Below are 20,740 nucleotides of genomic sequence, written 5' to 3' on the forward strand. Positions count from 1 at the left end.
AATAAATGCTTTTTGTTAAACTTCTACCTGCCCAAACCCCGTCACCCCCGCCTCAAGAAAATACAATCTCTCCACCCTGCTAAGAGAACAGGTTTAGTAGCTGACCACCACAATCTGACTTCTGTGAGAAAAAGGGAAATGAGCCACTAAGTTATTTCACTGTTTGTGTGTGCACAGTGGTTCCACTGACATTGAGGGGCAAAATTAGGACTCTCTGAACAGTTACTTCCACTAAATAAATGATGCTCATGATCACAGGCTGTCTCTCACATCCTGCAGTGGCTTTCTCTGGTTCTGGTCTAAGAGGGCTTTCACTTAAAAAAGTTCATTGGAATGTCATACATCCAACAGCACACAAAGGAAACAAGTGGCAGAAAAAAAATTTAAATACATAGATTGTTCAGACCCAAAAGCCTCAACTGAAATCATGAGATTTGTGCTTGAATCAGAGGATTGACAGCCCTGTGTTGGCAAAATCCTCAATTATTTAAAGGCAGTTGAAAAATACTTTTTCCCTTTTGTTATTGACTGACTGCAGCACCAGAATCACCTGAGGCATTTAATCAGAATAACTTAAGGTCTCTTTCTTCCAAAGCTTCCATGTATTTTGCTACATCATTTGTTTTCCACCCACCTCCTTGAAAATTTGAAACAAATTGTCATCCCAATTTTCTTCTCCATCATAAGCAACTGAAAGAACCGAGTCAATGTGGTCTAGTGTATAAGAGACCTGACTGGGAATCAGAAGACTTAGGTTCCATTCAAGTCTCTGCTATCATCTTGCAGGTGACATTGGGCAAATCACCAAAAACAAAACTGCAAAACAAGACACTCCACTGCATACACTTCTCCCCCTGAGGAGAGGATAAGAGAACAAAACATGTGACAGTTGTAATCATATCGCCTAATGCACGACTGCAAGGTGCTCAGATAATAGTGATGAGCGCAATATAAGAACCTATATACAACAGAATTTAACAACTTAATTTCATAGAAGATAGAAATAGAAGGACAAGGACAAATGATTACAGCAATGAGGCTAGATGAATAAAAGGGACAAGATAGAGGTATATAATATAAATGGTAGAGAAAAGGTAAGGGACCTGGTAGAACTAATGGCCACTGGATAGTGTGATTAGATATGTATATAGATAATGAACATCCACAGAACTTTATAAGGAATATAAATCCTCATATTTCAGGGCATATGCCAGCCATTGACTGATGGGGATGAGGAAGGAAATTTCCCCTGGAGTCAGGCTGTTCCACAAGCAGCCACTCTGGGATTCTTACACTGTTTTCCTTTGAAGTGTAGAGTACTAGCTACTATCATAGACAGGATACTGCACTGGATGGGCAGGTGGCTTGATTGAGTGTTTTATTCCTTACTACTGTGTTTCCCTCTCTATAAAACGAGGATAACATTCATCTAGGTTTTATAAAGCATTTGGAGAGCTAAAGATGAAAGTGGTGTAAGAAAGGAGATATTTCCTTATTATTTTTTATGTTTCTAATCCAGAGAAAAAAGTGCCCAGAGAGGTGGTAGAGGAGGCAGTGTGGGGAAGGAGTACTAACTAATCTATACTTTTCACAACCTCCTGCAGAGAACCTAAGGGAATTTAATTATTCCTTCAGCCACTCCTAGTTCTCACATTATGATCAAGCCCCACTTGTCCCTGCATTATGTCCTTATTATTCACCCTCGTGTTTCCACTAGCACTCTAACCCACTCTTTTCCATCTTCCCTTGCCTCATCTACTGCCCCACAGACCAGGTCCTCCAAAACACCTTTGCGATTCATTTATGTATAACAGACCCTCAAGGTGTGCACATGACTAACCAAAGTAACCACGCTCTCCTTCTTGTAACATTTGTTGTCCCCAATCTCCTCTCAGTTTTATCATTCATGTCTGAGTTTAGGAACACGAACTGTCTTATCAGTCTGTAAAAGTGCTTAGTAATACTTTGGGCACTACATAAAACAGTAAATAATAACGGCTGTGCTACCACTTAATGCTGCTACTCAAAAGTGTTCCGTTCAATGGAATCAATGCGACATCAGCTGTACTCTGCAACCACAGGATTTTACACAGCATATGTCCATCAGCAGTCATTAAAAAATAGATTAAAAAATAAATTACCAATTACACCTCTACCCTGATATAATGCTGTCCTCGGGAGCCAAAAAATCGTACCGCGTTGTAGGTGAAACCGCGTTATATCAAACTTGCTTTGATCTGCCGGAGCACACAGCCCCACCCCCCACCCCGTTGCACTGCTTTACCGCGTTATATCCAAATTCGTGTTATATCGGGTCGCGTTATATCGGGGTAGAAGTGTATTCTGGCAACCTGCCTCACAACACTATGTATACAGGAGCAGAGTTCTTCCATTGAAAGTGTAAGGGAGCTCCAAACCACCTGACTGTGTCACTGTCCTCTTAGCTTGGTGATTGGAGTATATCAAACAAGCAGGTAAGTAGTTGGACAGACAGAGGGGAAATAAGTTATCTTGTTTCTTTTCTTTTTTTTTTTTAAGAAAAACAAACAGACCAAAATCAATTAAATTTCATTTCTATATTTCAGTAAAACCTACTTGAATACACTTTGAAACAAGAGTACAACAAAATAGAATATACTTCAAATGTTGAATATACAAACTATTATAGTTCATTCTGAACACTGGTACTTCCCTCTTAACTTCAACTAAGAAACTGTACAGGTTTAGAACTACCTGACAAAAATTCATGCTGAGCGTGACCTTTCAAGTGACAGAGTGGAGCTGAAACTGAAATGTATGCACAGATGTCAAGGCTAAGTGAGTGACACAGGCATGTTACAGCAAAAGGCCAAAAGCCTGCTGCTATTTTGTCCACAATTAAGAAATTTAGACAGACTTTAACTACCATACAAAATATGTTACATGTAATTCTATAACAATACTGTGCTAGGTACAAGATTTTTAAAAAATTTGTTTTAATAAAAAAGCTTTACACAAACAAGCCATTAGCTTATTTCAAGAAAGATAACTGAAAATCAGTCTAAGGCTTTCATTTTAAATCTGCTTAAGCTATATGATACAAAATCCCTCTAGGTCTCTTTGTCTTCTTTTAGAAGCTCTTAATCCTCTCCTTTAATTCACATTCTAGTATACCTAGTAGCAGAGTTTTTCACATAGCACCAGTTGAGTACTGTGCGCACACAGTAGTAATTGCTGGTATGCATACAAAAATGCATCAGATTTGCCATTTGTAACAATGAAACTCCTCTCCCCCTGAAAATTAAACCAAGACAAGCCTCTCACAGAACTCATTTTAGTGTTCCAGGTCTTAGTGTAACTTGATATCGTAGTGAACTGTTTGGTCCCTTTCAGTCCAGTCCCTATAATTTTCCATCTTCATAGGTTCAGTTGTTTCCCAACTGAAAGAGGCAGTTTTCTGTCAGCATATGAATGTGTGGTTCAACTCCCACTGAAACATGGGACAGTTAGTTAATTTCCAGTAAGTCTCTGATATACGCATGTATGTTTACGTTTTTAAACTCTCATTTTTGACTTCTTGATCATGTCCATTCCCTCACCCCACCCCACCCCACCCCACCCCAAGTCTGTCAGAATGCTCAATCAATAAAAGTCAGAAAAATCCATGTTGGTAACTGCCTATTCTTCATTTCTCACATGTTACTATTCCTTCTGTTTTCATTGTTAGAGGAAGGGCAATGGCTGAGGGCGTACTAACTACTACAACATGCGTCACAGTCTTGCTTCCATCTGCTGGCTTTTCTTCTTGTACAAGTTGCAGTGTTTTCATTTCACGTTCCTGTTTTAAAGCCACTGTATCTGGTTTCACCTCTGGCCCTTTTATGACTGCACTAATAACTCTGGGAGGAGTCTGACCAGATGCCTGCTGGGCAGGCATTGATAGTCTCATTACTGGTGTCCCATGAGCTATAGACACAGGGGTAAGTGCTCTCACAGCCAATGGGGTTCCAACTATGTTAATACTTCCTGACCCAGTCAGGCCTGTTTTTGTCTGCAACTGACACTGTGCGAGTTGAGTAGCAGGGATGGTAATGATTTTGGCAGGCTGCATTGTGATTTTATCTCCATTTTCAGCAGATGCTGGCATCACGGTAGGGATTGTCTGGATTACTACCTTTGGGGTCGTTGCTGTTGTTGGACTTGTACTGGTTATTAATGGTGACCCTGCATTTACTGACTGTACTGCCACAGTTGAAATTTTCTGCCCCAGAGATGTCATTACGACAGGCACTTGCATCGCCACACGAACAGTCCTGTTGAAAGATTAATATATATGTATATACATTCATTGTGCTGTCAGGTCACCACAAAAATTAAAAGGGATAAAAATCCCAGGACTTACAGGGAGTTGTGCCAAAAGAAAACTGTACCATTTTTGATACACCCAGCAATCAGAAAAAGCATTCACATCCTTTTCTTCAGTTAAATAAATCATCAGATTATTTGACAAATGAGTCTGGTGGCAAGCATACTGATAGCAGCAGCACGATGAGTAAGGCTGTGAGTTTGTCACGGAGGTCATGGATTCCGTGACTTTCCATGACTTCTGCAGTGGCTGGTGCTGGTCCAGGGACTGCCTGAGACAGGCAGCCCCTGGGCCAGCAGTAGCAGTTTGGGTGTGTGGGAGGGGGCTCAGGGCTAGGGATTGGGATGGGGGACTCCCCTTCAGCTCCCAGGTGGTGAAGAGGTGGGGGGGCAGGTCTCCATGCCGCATGCTGCCAGCGCCTGCAGGCCATGTCCCTGCAGCTCCCATTGGCTGTGGTTCCTGGCCAATGGGAGCTGCAGCAGCTGGAGCTTGTGGCGGGAGCAGCGAGCAGAGGAGTCCCTGCCCTGACCCTGCCGCCTAGGAGCTGCAGGGACACAGAGCCGGGTAGGGAGCCCCGCCAACCCCCCTTCACCTCCCAGTACCAGCAGGGGTCCTGGGCCAAGCGCTGCAGCCTTTCCCCCTTCCCCCCAGTACCCATGGGGGTCCTGGCCACACGCTGCGGCCCGGCCCCCTTCTTCCCCAGCACCAGTAGGGGTCCCGGCATTTGCTGCAGCCTGGCCCCCTTCTCCCCCAGCACCAGCAGGGGTCCCAGGTCATCTCCTCCTGTTTAAATCAGTGGTCCCCAAATTGTGGGGCGTGCCCCCAAGGCGGTGTGGAGGAACATGGGGGGGGCGCACAGCGGGGCCCCATGGGGGGCAGGGAGGGAGTGCCACTCAGCTCTGCTCTGCCCCCAGCTCCTTTCCGGCCCCACCCCCAGCGGCAATCTGTCTCCCAGCACAGTGATGGCTCCAATCCTGGGCCCGTTCCTAGCTCCCAGCCCCTGACCACGGCCCTGGTGGGGGGGCGGATGCGGACAGGTTCCATTATTGGTAAGGGGAGGTGGGGGGGAAGGGAGTGATGGAAAAAGTTTGGGGACAGCTGGTTTAAATAGTAAGGCCAAAGCTTTCTAAATTAAGAGAGTCTAAAGTTTGGCTCCTAAATAAGTGGTCTGATTTTTCATGTGCTGAGTACTTAGCAGGTGAGTCTCACTGACTTGCTGGCTGCTCAGCCCTTTTAAAGAATCAGGCCACTTATTTAGGAGTCTAAATATGGACCTTGGGAGCCACAAACTCCTATTTTTGAAAATCTTAGCCAAAGGGCTTAATGACTGTAAAGCAGTTTACAACCGGCTACGCTGGGCTCTCATTACCACAAGTATGTTTTAGCAAGGTGGTTGACACCAGGTTATCTGTAGGCACTACATTACAACAACTCAGCTTCCTGACTGAAGGGTTCAGCAGATGACAAACAGTGTGGCACGAACCTGGGAGCTGCTGTTGCTGGAACAGTGGTAGTGGTGGTGGGAAGACGAGATGACGTATCATGCCCTGGAGAGGCAATATTCACAACTCGGGTGACTGCCTTCTCTGCTCTTGTACAATTTAACGGAGAAGAATTTTTTCCACCACGTGCAGATGCTGCTGCTTTCAAGAGGCTTTCTGCAGACAATGACACTCGTTCCAATGACTTTTCATCTGTAGGCATTGATAAATCTTCATTGCAGGATTCACTTTTGTCATCATCTATGACCACTATGTTTTTTGGCATCTCCTTAAACTGATATACCAGCCTTTGCCCCTCAACCTTTGCGAGAATTCCCCTTTGATAGTAATATCTGCAAGGAAAAGTACAATTATGAAGTAAACAACACAGATGGATGTACACAGGGACTCAACATTTCAAACTTGCTTGTTAACATAGACCAAAAACACACTAATTTCTACTATATATTTTTCTATAATAGGAAAAAAAGCTATCAAACATACTGGCTAAGCTTAACTATTCAAGGACCATGGCTTAAAAGTTTGGGTTATGTTCTTTTTTTAAATCATGTTTATACAAAATATTTAAAAAATAAAATATATTCACTGGGAATATGAAAAAGCAATGAAAATGGCAGAGATTATGATTTATAGTATACAGTTGCATTTTAACAATTGTAAAGAGTTAAAATCTAGTAGCTATAGAAAAATGTAGGTCAGATGTTTATGATCATACCTTTTTGGGGGGGTTTTAAGTCTCCAATTTAAAATGACTAATTATACAACTGCAGACTATTTTGTAATTAAAGGAAAGCCCCAATATTCTTCCCCTTCATTTACCTCAGGGCCCTTCCCATCGTCTCATAGTTCATGTCAGGTTTGTTCTTGTGCTTTCCCCATAGCTTGGAGACCGCTTTGGAGTCCACAAGTTTAAAGATCCCCTTCTCTCGCTGAGTCCACTTAATGTATCGAGGACAAGTATTTTTGTCCTGAAGAAGATCCAGAAGGAACTCCCACAAATATGTTGTATTTCCTACAAAAACAGAAAGCATATGAACATTAGACAACTTAAAGGTATTAAAAACCTCTCCATATATAGACATACAAAAGTGCACTTAGACAACTATCTGATATAGGAACTTTGAATGACTACATTGCATACCATCCTCTGCCTACCCTTCACTTGTAATGTGTATGTATTTGTTCACTCTGATAAATTTAGGAAAGATTTCCTAAATATTTACATTCTGAAACTCAAAGGGGTTAGCACTAGAACTGTGCTATGCCACATGATGTGGGAGACTCTTCAAACCAAAATTAGCTCTCAACTGCTATAAGAAAGGGAGTGATGGAGTCCTACATCACCAACACCTCCTGGCTGCCTAGAGGACATAAACAATGCTCTGAAAGGAGTTCGGTTCAGCTCTTAAGACTGCAGATAGCAGTTCCAGAACATAGGCTGTACATTCTGGGATGGAGTCTGGTGATGGGAAGGGAAAGAGAGAGGATGGAGAAACTACTTAAGGAAAGGCAAACTTTTTCTTCGGCAGAGGAGAGGGGGGAAGATATCCCCATACACAAGCTCCTAGAAACCTCTTTCTTTTTGATCTGCCTCCATCCCTCACCTTTATTTTTGGGAGTTCAGTGTTCACAAGGTGTCTTAGCCTGATCACTGGACTCCATTGCTTCCCAACTGTAACATCACAGTGTCTAAAACACTTCAAAATCTCCAAGCCTTTCCCCTACTGTGTATTATTATTTGTACTGCAGTAGCCCCTAGCTATCATAGATCAGCACCCCATTATGCAATTCAGTATACAAACAGAGAACAAAAAGACTGTCTCTACCCCAAAAAGCTTACAATCTAAGTAAGTGTATGCTCTCAGGTTTCAGAGCTGTGGCATATGTAATAGAGAAGACCCAGCATTGCACTGAATTTAAACAGAGAAGCTGCTTGGACTCTGATTAGACCACTTCCATCTGGGAGAAAGGGGCTACAAACAGAAAAAAAAAAACAGACCACATTCTGTTTATCACCGGTGGAAGGAAGTGATTTTGTGAACAAATCATCAAAAAAAGAAAGGAGAACCTGTAGAATCATGAGAAGGGAGAGCAGGGGAAGGGCTGCTGAATGCTGAAAAACAGTTCAAACAGTTTGTAAATTTTGAGATTTACCCACACCTAAAAAAATAAAATACAGGAAGCCCTTCAATGAGAGTACAGATTAAAACCTGCCCATCCTATTAAAGGGGCACTCAGTCAGAGTCCCCAGATTTTGTGACCTGACCAAGTTTTCAATCCTGGAGGAATGCAGAAGCCCAAATAAATAAACAAAAGCCCATTAAAGAATAAATCTGTTTGTGCAACATGCTACCATATCAATTAACAAATACTCAAGCATTCGCTCCTGAAACTTGGTGACAGCATCATTGAGGCTAGACTATTACAAAGTCTATGATAAAAGCATTGCAAAATACATTTACTTCCCTTATAGGTAGTTTAAAGAGTGCCACAGTCCTCAAAATTCCTTAAAATTTACTAACCCTTATCTGGGGAAGCTATTATAGTTCCACTTTATAGATGGCTAAACGGAGGTACAGAGATTAAATGACTTGTCTAAAGCAATATAGGTCCTGATCCAAAGCTCACTAAAATCAATGGGAGTCTTCTCACTGATTTCAATGAAATTCAGATCACGCCCATAGTGAGTAACAGTCAGGAACACAACCTAGGAATCCAGTTCTCGGTTCTAACCAAGAGACCACACTTCCTAGACATTCCCAGATCTACTGGTTTTATTTTGACTTGCCAAATGAAACTAAAACAAAGTTCCAGTACTAAGTGCTGTTTTTTAGATATTATTCTTAATAGTTGTTCTATTTGCACTTGATAAAAAAAGCCAAAAATTAGTTTTCAATTCAATAAATTGTTCCTGCTAGAAAAAATGACACTGTTAAAAGAATTCCAAAGAAATTACAGCAAATTAACAGTTATTGACTTCTGGTCCACCCAGATAGGATTTCTCCAACGCTCATTACCAACATGCTATCAATGCTATCTGTCTTTCTGCAATAGCTCCTGGACTGAGAAAATGAAAAACTCACAGCATTAAGTGAGCAAGAATTTCAACATACGTTAAAAGCAACAAAGAGTCCTGTGGCACCTTATAAACTAAGAGATGTATTGGAGCATAAGCTTTCGTGGGTGAATACCCACATGCGTCTGACGAAGTGGGTATTCACCCACGAAAGCTTATGCTCCAATACATCTGTTCGTCTATAAGGTGCCACAGGACTCTTTGCTGCTTTTTACAGATCCAGACTAACACAGCTACCCCTCTGATACTCAACATACGTTGTTTCCCCCGCAAAAACACATTAGATACCCAAAATGCCAGATCAAAGGAAATGGCCCTCATTTTGCTGCAGGAGGTGGTACTGGTGATTCAGTAGATGGCACTCTTCCCTCATAGTCTGTATTGAACTAAATATGTATGTTTCCATCAGCAGGAGTTTGGGACAGCCATATTAATTACAAGGTGTGTGGCAGATCATCCCAAAAGAGTGCCAATAAAACTAGATTATCCCACTGCATATTCTGTAGCTATTACGTATTTTCTAAAATAGTGTTTTTGTTAATATTTAATATACATTTTAAAACATGTCAATGGAATTTTTTTAATCCCTTCACTTATAAAGCCAGAATCCCTTAGTGAACCAAAGCGTACAGAACTCCGAGGAAGAGGAAATAATTTTTAAAGGTTTTCAGGCATTATCTAAACTAGGTTTTCTATGCACAGAAGTGTCACAATGGTAAAGCCCAATAGGGCAAGTCCTCCCAGGACTAACACACACGCTGTATCTCACCGGAAAGCTATGAACATGCTCTAATGACTCAGAACCCTATCTGTGATTCAAAAAAGATTTGTTGAACCTGAGTTGTTTTCACAAAAATGGTTCAGTTTCAACAAATCAGCGTTTTCAAGAAAAACTGTTTCATCAAAATATTTCCAACCACCTCTAAGTCATTCTTTACCACCTAGGGATTCCTCTCCCCGCAATAAGGGCTCCTCATGGGGCCAATTAAGCCAGATTTACAGTTAATTTGCACCACCGCAGCAGCTCAAAGCATCAGGGATGCACCAGTGAATCAGTCTACATCTTTGTGTGCATATTATATGTATAATACAATCTTTGACAGTTGTAGTCCAATATGAAACTGGTTGTACACCATCTGCTGTCACTCCCCCAGCCCTCAAGTATCAGGGGGTAGCCATGTTAGTCTGTATCTACAAAAACAACAAGGAGTCTGGTGGCACCTTAAAGACTAACAGATTTATTTGGGCATATGCTTTCGTGGGTAAAAACCTCACTTCTTTGGATGCATGTTCCCCTAGCCCTGAGAACCTTGCTGTCAGTGCTGAATTGTGTAAGGAGTTCCCCAAAAGATGCCAAATTTAAAAAAGAACCATAAACATGCAAGTAACTCTTGAATACACAACAACCCCACAACACATCCCAGACAATAAACAAAATATACATGTAGCCAGGCTCAGGGGGAGAGAGAACTTTCCCCAATAAATCTTGGAAATTGAGAATCCTGTGAGATGACCCCTTCAAATAAGTACAATTACAAGTTAAGCAATTGCTCCTTCTTTAAACATTCCAGGACTGTCGAATTCTTAGTCTTGGAGACTAAATATTTTGAAAGATGTTAAGGTAGCCAATACCCAGCAAGAAACATTAATTGTTTTTAATATAAAAGAAGGGGTAAGAGACACAAACAGAGTCAGTCTCAAAGAAAGTGTCCTCAGAAAAATAAACTTTCAAAATATTGGCCAACTAAAGAAGACAAGATCCCCAGTGAAGACAACACTCAAGGAGACAAGAGTTTAGACATTCTTTTGAAACAGATTCTCTAAAAGGCATAGAACTAGGTCACTTCCCTAAAGTATTCTTCAGGTAATGGAAAGTCAGCTCGAGTGACGCCAGTAGAAAGGAACATAAACTACACCAGCTAAATTGTAATGGAAATTAAGAGGGCTAAGAGGATGTTGAAATGCAAAGTGCCAAAACACAAAACAAATGTATTCTTTAAGGGCAACTGAAAATCTGTGACAATCAATGGGGTTCACTGGAATACCCATAAGTAAAGGGAACAATTAAAGAGCATAAAGACACTGCAGAGAAGTTAAATGATTTATTTGTAGTGGTTTTCAGCACAGACTTACCTTGGTCACACTACTCCTTCCCTATTCTCCCCCAGACACCTGCTCACAAACTCCAGGCCTCTGGAGCTCTACCCTGATAAGGAACCAGGTAAACAGGAGAGGACTCCTGGATTAGAACAGAGCATGTATCTATGGCCATTCTCAGAAGGAGGAGATTTTGCACTTACCGACTACACTAGAGCTGAAAACCACACGTCTCATCCCGTATGTTGCTATTAAGGTCACTAAACCTTTGTCTCTCCTGAGTTTGGTTAAGACCTTTGCTACCAATTGTATTAGCGGACAGGTGTACAGGAATTTTTCTCCTTTTCTCTTCAACATAAAGAAACAGTATCCCTTACTTAGGGTGATCTTTTCCTTATGCCACAAGCAGAAGTCCAAACCACTAGTAAGTGGCAAAGGCATCCATGTTTTGTGTCTTCCACTGGAGGAAGATCTGATATATCACACACTGACTCTGAGGCGACTTATGAATGCCTACTACCAACCACCTTTCTGCTGACTGGAGGGAAGGGGCAGCAAGGAAGGATACTCTATGCATCAATGGAACTGATGGTGAAAGCATGGCTCTCCTGACCAATTGGTCAAGAAAGAACAACTGGAAGGCTCTAAGGTAGTGACAGTTGGCAACACAGGGGCACGTATGCATACACACAGATAGGTGATGGTGGTCGTGCACTGACAAGCATTGCCTCATAGGGCCAAAACACTTCACTTTAAAGGCGTTCTCTTCCTGCCTCATCTTGTGGACACAAAACCAAGTCTTGTGATGTAAGAAAATATATAATAATTAGTTTTCTAGCTAGTTAAGCCAACCACTGAACCTACTGCGAAGGCAGGGTACTTCCTTGTGTATATTTAAGCCACTGCAGAGGCTGAATCCACTACTAAAGCAACAAGCTTCTCTGAACATACAACAGGGAGGCCTTAAATGTATTATTATACAGCATAAGTGCACACACGCAGTTTTGCTTGCTCTGCCTGACCACAGGCTCTCCAGTGGCAGCGTAACAAAGCGTGTGTCCAGCAACAAGCCAACAGGGAGCACATCAGCCAGCGTGAGTGAAGTCAATATGTGCAAACAGAATTTCAAATGAAAATAATCATAACTGCAGCAGTTATTAATATTAAATATTGATACTATAGTAAAACCTAGAGGCCCCAATTGAGGCTTCAATTTACTAGACCCTGTACAAACACATACTAAAACATGGGGTGAAATTCTCGCTCCGCTGACTTCAGCAAGGTATTTACAAATCTTGGTATTTTACAAAATGTGTTTAGTACTAATGCATGAAAGGTGTATTGGGATTTAGATAAAATGCACTATATTATTTTAAGTCTTAATACATGGAAGAAATTACCTTTGCCTTCTCTGGGTTTCTTCTTTATACCTAAATCTGGAGAACCATTGGAAATGGCTGACTGTTGGGTCTTTGGTTTACGGCCAGCTGTACATTAAATTTAAAAAGAAAATTGTAAGACATACATATAGTAGAAATAATTAATATCTTATGTCTGAGTGGTAATTCATGTTTCTCATGTTATTCCCCTTATTACATTGTATGGACAAATAGGCCTTTATCAAATAGGCTAATTTTAAATCTTATATAAGATAAGATTATTTATTTTGCAAGTCACAAGTCAATGTAACTCAGTTCCAGATGAGCTAAATACAACGTATGCACTAAACATAAAAATTAACACACTTATAAGTTTGCATTCCTTTGGTCTGATGTCAGTAATAATTATTGCTATATTAATTTAAATATCTTGTCCATTGTATTTTATGCTTCCTTTCAGAAGAACTAATTTGTTTTACAAAAAGATTAATAAATATAAGGAAAACAATTTTTTAAGAAATCTGACCATTGAAATAGTACTTTTTTTTTACCTATATGGAAAACAGTTCTTACATTAAAAATATTAACACCTTACTTCTTTGTGAAAGTACACTATGCAAAGGATCACAATCCCTTCATTACTATGGAACTGTGGAGCAGAAACACATTTTACAGTAGAAGAGCATTATGACACCATTGAAGCAGAGGTCAAAACATAAAGTGAACAGGAAGTACTGTATCCCTTCATTTCTGTTTAACCTTCTGTCCGTTAAAAGGCTAGGAGTGAGATTCTTTGCTGTACTTCTAAGAGGTGCAGCATCAAACTCACAATGCAGGTAGGGGGGGTCTAAGGTGATTGTAAGCCAATTTTCCACTTTCTTTATGCTGGACTGCTTTGTGCCTCTCAGAATTATTTAGACAGCCTTCAGGGCCTAAGTTATAGCAGCCTATCTGTGGCGGCCTATGATCCCCCTGCCTGAAATCTCTGCAGTGCTGCATGCTATGGCCATGCCCTGACATGCCTTTCCTGCCCCCAGTTATGCTCCCTACAGGAGGGCTTGCAATGGGGGGTGCCTAGGAAGGCAGCTTTGCAGTTGACTTCCTCAGGTTCTTGTGCCAAGAGCAGATTTGGTGCTTTCAGAGCCATTGTATGCTGCTATGACCCTTTAACTCAGCATAAAGGGGCCAGAGCAAAGAGTGAAGATCTCCCCCTAGGTCAGCAAGCTGAAGAGAATCTGTGTTTCTGTGTTCAAGGCTAAAGAAAATGTCAACCAATAACTCATATCTTAGGAACATGAACACAAATTGCTCCTGAAGAAAAGTGTTGTGCATCAAACATTGAAATTCAACAACATGTATTTTTATGGAGGTGGCAGTTGCAGTTCCATAGTTAAGACTGAGTTGAGTTTTACACTTAAAGCAGGGAATCAAACTCTTTGTAATGTACAAAAAATAGAGCATACCCATCTCAAAAACCACAGAACTTACTCTTTGACTATAACTCTGCCTGGTAGCAACACTATAATAGGTTAGGGAAAAGTGTTTTTAAAAAAATCAGTTTACTCTAATCTGGGACCACAAACACTAAAATGACTTAATCATAAAGATTACTTCAGGAAGGAGCGATGGTTGTTTGAATGCCTTAACTCTGCATTTCCATACCATGTTTGCATTTCTGTTAAGTTTAGCCATAATGAACTTCCTGGATTTATATCGCTTTATCCCTGTACTGTACTTTATCCTAAACTACTGCTGTGTCCTCCATCTTAATGTACTTTTTGTCTGTGAATTTTTAGAAATCTCTGTCATACAGAAGCATCTCTATATATGTGAATGATTCTGGTGCCTCAATGAAAACTGCTATTTTACTAATTACCACAGGAAGTCTAGCCTGCTGCCATCCTCTGAAGGCAATGCCACTCACAGATGCATATGAGTTTGGAGAATTTCAGTGTTTTAAGATGATTTACATTTGCTACATACATTTTTCTATTAAATAAAATATACAAAATTCTTCTTAAAACTGTGCAACTCTCCAAATTCATGTATTCCCCTGCTGAGTGGCATTTCCTTCATCAATGGGTGTCAAGCAAACAAACAAGAAAGTAGCTTCTTCCTTTAATAATTTAATTATTGTATTTTTTTTAATTGGTGATTTATATATTTTAGAATTTGATACAATGGTTAAAAAATGTGCAAATTACAGTGCAGTTAGTCACATAATGGAGCTGAAGCTTATAGTGACAGTGGAATATTCACAAGAGTCATATACCAAGGAGGATTACTGCCCATTGAAGGGACATTTTTAAAGGAAAATACCTTGCTGATGCTATGGTTTATAGTCACGCCTGCTTCAGCCGAGGCAACAGCTAAATTACTAAATTCAGAGGGGAAGCAGGATTATTTAAAAAAAAAAAAAAACTGAAAAAGTGGAAGAAAGAGACAGACATTCTGTGGAAAGAAGAAAGTCCCAAAAGGCGCACACACAATTGGCTGCACTGGAGTGCAACCAACAATTAGACATTCAAATTATTGGCACCAAAAACTTGGCCTGCTAGAAGGGTAACTGCTAAGACAGCTTTAGTAACATGACCCAACTCTGGTAAATTTGACTGTTTGACAGAGAGAGATTTTGGAGGGTTGTAGATTTTATTTTTCACTGAAGCATCAAAATGGCTGAACAGAGTATTATTGTAGCTACTGAAGAACTCATTAGGGCATCTGGATTTTGATAACGTTATTTTTCTCCTCATGGTGCTGGCAGTAAGAACAATCTTACCACTATATTCAGAAAATAAGCCATAGTTAATGATGGCAAAATGGAGGTGCTACTGGAAGTTCAACTACAGTGTGTCTTAGGTGTTGTCTACATTAAAATCATAAATTGACCTATGTTAGGTTGAACTTACAGCCACCGCAGTAATTAGTGTGGCTTCTTGCCCCCAGGAACGGGATCCAGCTGCCTCGGTTTCTCAGCCCCTCCCTTCCCCCGCTGGGAGCCAAGCAGCCTTGTCAATTTGACAAAACAGCCAATAGCCAGGAGCAGGCACCCAGCCCCCCAGGGCTTCTTGACCCAGCTCCCAGCTGGGAGCAGGCTCCAGCCACCCAGCTTTCCTGTCAATTTCACACTCCCATCCCATTTCTTCTGGAGAAATGAAAGCTCCATGAAAGCTGTGACAAGCGATCTAACAGCCCATGTAAGTAACAGAGTGTCTACACAGACACTGCGTCACCCTAGCTACACCATCATAAGCCCTACACCTCTCGTGGAGGTGGAGTTGTTATATCAGTGTTGGAGGGCACTTACATCGGCAGGACAAGGCTGTAGTGTAGACACTGACATGATTCAGTTGATGTAAGCTGCCTTACATCAACCTAACAGTGAAGTGTACACCAAGCCTTAACTTCTAATGTAAGCTGTGAACCTCAGCCGTAGTAGGAGGAAAAGGAGCATGTTTCAGCCTATAAAGTCACTGTTCACAAGAACCCACCACAAACACTTTCAGTGAAACACCTGGTGCTAATGTGCATTCTACAGTTCTTACGCCCACCCCAGGCAATAATTTAAACAGATGTCATTTGCTCTCATGGTGGCCTGGACTTGTTTCTGATATAGCATTTGGAATTATTTGAAATGGTATTTAAGGCAACCATGTATTAAAAACAGTATCTTTAAAAGGGCCCTTAGATAAGCAAGGATGTCTAACACACCAAGATTTTCACAGGTGTCAACTATTAAAATGTATCAAGCAAATTAGAATGTTATTTATTTTTGAGATGCTCCTTGTGATTTATGGAAGAAATTATACATATTCCTGAGAATATTTACAGACAAATTCTGTCTTGAATCCCTTAATTTTTTCAGTGTTGCCTCCTTTTCTTATCCTTATTTTTTCAATCTTTTTCCTTATGATTTAACAAACCATATTCTTTTTCTTATGCTTTCCCCCTTCTTTTATTGCATGCCCACAACTCAGAGTTCACTTTGTACATATTAGCATATGAGTGGGGATAATGTCAAAACTATCTCTACCTGAACCAGCTCCTTTGCATACAATATTTTGGACTAGGGATAAAATACACTTAAAATCTCTTACTTTAAATAAAAGTCATGTATACCTTTTTTCTTTTTCATTGGCTCACGGATATCAGGGGATGTTGGAACAGGAGACATATCCATTGGTTCAGACTCCTCAGTTGACACCTCCACTACAGTCTCTGTTATCACATCTGGTCTCATAGCAGCATGGATAAACTCTGGGGTTGACACACAAGGAGGGACAAAAACTTCCACTAAAGAAAAAAAATGCACCAGATAAAGTTTCTACCCAAATCCTTTACTATGTCATAAATCAAATTATTTACAGCAAAGAACCTGGAGGGGCCTATGATTCAGGGACCAAATCATGCAAACTTTACATAATTTGTCACTCAGGAGCTCAATCCAGTCCCCAGAACATGCATATACAAGTCAATGTTATTAGATATATGGCAAGGACAGGTATCTAAAAATCCAATCTAGGTCTCACTGAAGTCAGTAAGAATGTTGCTATTCACATCAGAGGGAGCAGCAACTTGTCTGAAGGGCAGAAGTAAGACTACAGTCTTAAATAAACTTTGCTGCAAGGTCAGTAACATTCTTTCTTAACATAGTAAGAAAACATTCTACAATATTAAAAATAAGTGAAAGATAAATGGCTGCATTTTAAGTCAGATATGTTTAAGTACTTGTGAAACTTTCCACGTTCCTCTTTAAAGCCCAAAATTTAACTTTTTCAAAAATGGGTATGAGTTAAGATGTAGCACTTTGATATTTACTGATGTTAATGGTCCACCAGCAGTTCCATCATGCACTCCTATTTTCATAAGTTTATAACTTAGCCCTGATTACAAATTCTACCCTAGAACTCAACACACCATTAAGTTTAATCAAAATGTTACATACGCATATAGGAAAGTCCCCTCTGTCCCCACTTCAAAATATGAAGCTGTTTAAAATGCAGCATATTAAAAAAAGAGATAAGCTTACAATTTTAGCTGTATTTTTGCACATGTATTTAAAAAATTGTTTTTAGGTGAATTTTTGAAGACTGGTCGTCTAAAACGTACACTACTCAGGCTTATAAGTATTTTTTGTTATTTATTAAAAGTAGCCAAATTACCTTTTTTCAGCTACTGGACATGAACTATTGTCCTCACTTGATTGATTTTCATGTACAACAGTGTAATATCACCATACCACAGGTTGTCTGCTACATTATATCACCCACCAAACTATATTACATATTGTCTTCAAAGGAGCCATTATGGTTTAACTGGTTGGAAATCCATTTTTTTTTTTTTAATAAATACAGATTCATCCAAGGAGCTATAACTGTTCTAAATAGGACTGTAAAAGAGTTAGGGGGCAACTATACTTTTGCTAATATGTATACATATATTTACACAATAGAAGAACATTTCTCAAGCAAACATTAAAATATAGCAAAACAACTTAGGAGAAACTTTTAATTCTTAAATGCTATTACAGTACTTGAAAAAGGGATAAATTTAGCTACTAAGAACTATGGCCCCAATCCCACAGAGACTTAAACACGTTCACAATTACACATGAGTAGCCCTACTAAAGGGAACAGGGCTAATTATGTGTAAAATTGAATACATGCTTATGTTTTTGCAGTATATTTTAATATTATGGATTGGATTTCAACGACAAAAACAAAATTCAAAGTTAAGTTGCAATGAATTAGTTATATTTTGATATATACATATTTTAAAAAAATATCCAAGTAGTATTAAATATTTTTAAATTGATTTTAGAATGGCCAAAATTGAAGGAACCAAAAAACAATTATCTCACAACTTTTGAAAGTGGCTTCTTTCCCAGGCATTCAAATGATTTCTACATTCGCCAAGTACTCAAGCTTTACAATGTAACAGATTCCCATTTGTTTTTATTACAGGTGGGGCTCAGAGCAATGCCTATTATTAAGGCTGCCCACACTTTCCAACTGTTTTCAGCTGCTTATAACTTTGCAAAACTAACAGTTTGGGCTGAAATTTTCATGCCAGGTATCCAGCTCAGGCTGAATTTTTTTGGAACATTTCAACCACAACAATTCATTCATTTCCAAAAATAAGGCTATGGGCTGTTTTGCCCATAAAAAAAAAAAAAATCTGGCAACTTTTTTGTTTTTGTAGCTCCTGTGCCAACGCACTTTGGAAAAACGACTTGAAATTTGGCAAGGGATGAGGGAGGACTTTATGTCAGGGATGTGCCTTTTCTATTCCTGTGAAAATACACCCAAATTTGGCCAAGTTATAAGTTTCAATAATCATGGTTCACAAAACTCAGTAGAGACTTGCTAGAGCTTCACAGTTAAATTCCCTGAAGATTCCACCTGCACTGAGCATGCTCAAACCTGGGTTCTGGCAGGATTTTCCCTGCAATTACAGCTGAGTTGCTGCTGGAACAGAGGTCACAGAATCTGTCTCTCCTGTGCACTCAATGCTCCACCTGCTGGGCTCAGGCAGCATGGAGGAGAAAACTGCCCTATTTTTCGAGTGCAGAGGAGACAAGAGTCAGAACAAGAGGAGGGAGGGGAGTAGACTGAGACCAGGATCCTGGGGGCAGGGAGAGAGCAATCTTAATTAGGCCTCCATGTGTATAGGGATTATGATACAGTCTTTAATTATGACCACATGCTATTTCTTCCACAAGATCCCTGCCTCATTCAGTTCACCAAATGGATGGTGCTCATTTAATGAGCAGCTATTCAATATTTTGGTTTCAATTTATTGTTTAAACAAGTGATCCCATGCCTTACTTACATTATTCAAACTCAACTCTGAAGACGGAATTATCTTTGTGGGCTTTCCTATGGCACTCATCATTAAATGAGTGCTTCACAGATATTAAATTTATTTTCACAACATCCCGTAGAAATGAGGAAGTATGGTTATCCACATTTTACAGATGGGGAACTGAGGCACAGCAAGATTAAGGTAAAGTATCCACTAATTTTGGGTGCCCTAGGTGAGAAGCCTAGGGCCTGATTTTTCAGAGTGCTTAGCATTATATAGCATTTTATACACCTCTACCCCGATATAACGCGACCCGATATAACACGAATTCGGATATAACACGGTAAAGCAGTGCTCTGGGGGGCGGGGCTGCGCGCTCCGGCAAACCAGAGCGTCAGCGTGTCTGGCTCTGACACGCTGCTCTGAGCGGTGTGGTAAGGGTGCCCGGCCGGGGCCAAGGGGTTGGATAAGGGGCAGAGGTCTCGGGCGGGGGGGGGGGGGGGGGGGAACACGGGGGGGGGGGGGGGGGGGGTGGGAGGATTCGGGGGGTGGGGGGGGGGGGCGGTCAGGGGACAGGGAACGGAGGCGTTGGATAGGGCATGGGAGTCCTGGGGGTGACTAGGGATGGGGCGGGGGTCTCTGGAGGGGGCAGTCAGGGGACAAAGAGCAGGGGGGCTTAGCTAAGGGATGGGGTCTTGAGAGGGGTGGTTAGGGGCGGGAGGGTCTCTGGAGGGGGTAGTCAGGGGACGTGGAGGGGTGGTTGGATGGGTCGGGGGTTCTGAGGGGTCAGTCAGGGGGCGGGAAGTAGGTGGGGGTTGGATAGGGGGCGAGGCCAGGCATGTTTGCTGACTATTAATAATGGAAATGCTCGAGGCCAAAGCAAGTTCGATATAATGGGGTTTCACCTATAACGCGGTACGATTTTTTGGCTCCTGAGGACAGCATTATATTGGGGTAGAGGTGTATATTCAAAGCATAGCTTCTATACATGCGAGCTGCAGCTGTGGACACTCGGTAATTCTGTACATCAGGCCCAAGTGTCGCAAGTCAGGCACCCAGAAAATAAGGAACACACAATTAGTGAATACCTGTGAAATGTTTGGTTAAAGTGATTTACCTAGCATCACAGAGGGAGGGACAGAATCCAATAATCTAGGACAGCATTCAACTGCCTTAACCATGAGATCATACTTTCATCTCCTACAATCCTCTGCCTCACTAGCTACACACCTTCCAACTTCTTCAACAAATGAAGCAGGAGTCCTACAGACAACAGACTCCTTCATTATACAACCCTGATTTATCTCCAGAGTAGGTCCATCCTGTGCACAGACAGGGGTCCTGTGGAAAAAACATAGTATGTGCTCATGTCATTATAGACTGTATCATACAAGGGGCCCAAATTAAAATGTCATAGGCAACCTACATTCTGGCATTTCCTAACTTTTGAGTGCTTGACTTTGCAGCCTTACTAATGTTCTTTTCATGCAGTTTGTGTGGTTGTGTAATTATATTTAGATACATGGGCAGCTACTTT

At 40.9% G+C, this 20,740-nt stretch overlaps 1 protein-coding gene across 6 annotated transcripts in view; it reads right to left on the reverse strand.

The window, feature by feature from the left end:
• Nucleotides 1-2,567: 2,567 nt before the first annotated feature.
• The window catches only part of ELF2 (E74 like ETS transcription factor 2), a 63,983-nt gene continuing 45,810 nt past the window's right edge, over nt 2,568-20,740 (reverse strand). For all 6 annotated transcript variants that reach the window (XM_034771116.1, XM_034771115.1, XM_034771118.1 and 3 more), the window contains 5 exons: nt 16,519-16,692; nt 12,421-12,507; nt 6,667-6,859; nt 5,829-6,179; nt 2,568-4,292 (listed from right to left, as the gene is read on the reverse strand). In XM_034771116.1, coding sequence (XP_034627007.1) covers nt 3,665-4,292; nt 5,829-6,179; nt 6,667-6,859; nt 12,421-12,507; nt 16,519-16,692 — 1,433 coding nt within the window. In that variant the 3' untranslated portion in view covers nt 2,568-3,664. The remainder of the gene's footprint in view (nt 4,293-5,828; nt 6,180-6,666; nt 6,860-12,420; nt 12,508-16,518; nt 16,693-20,740) is intronic.

This window comes from Trachemys scripta, chromosome 5, assembly GCF_013100865.1.
Source record: "Trachemys scripta elegans isolate TJP31775 chromosome 5, CAS_Tse_1.0, whole genome shotgun sequence".
Taxonomy (NCBI): domain Eukaryota; kingdom Metazoa; phylum Chordata; order Testudines; family Emydidae; genus Trachemys; species Trachemys scripta.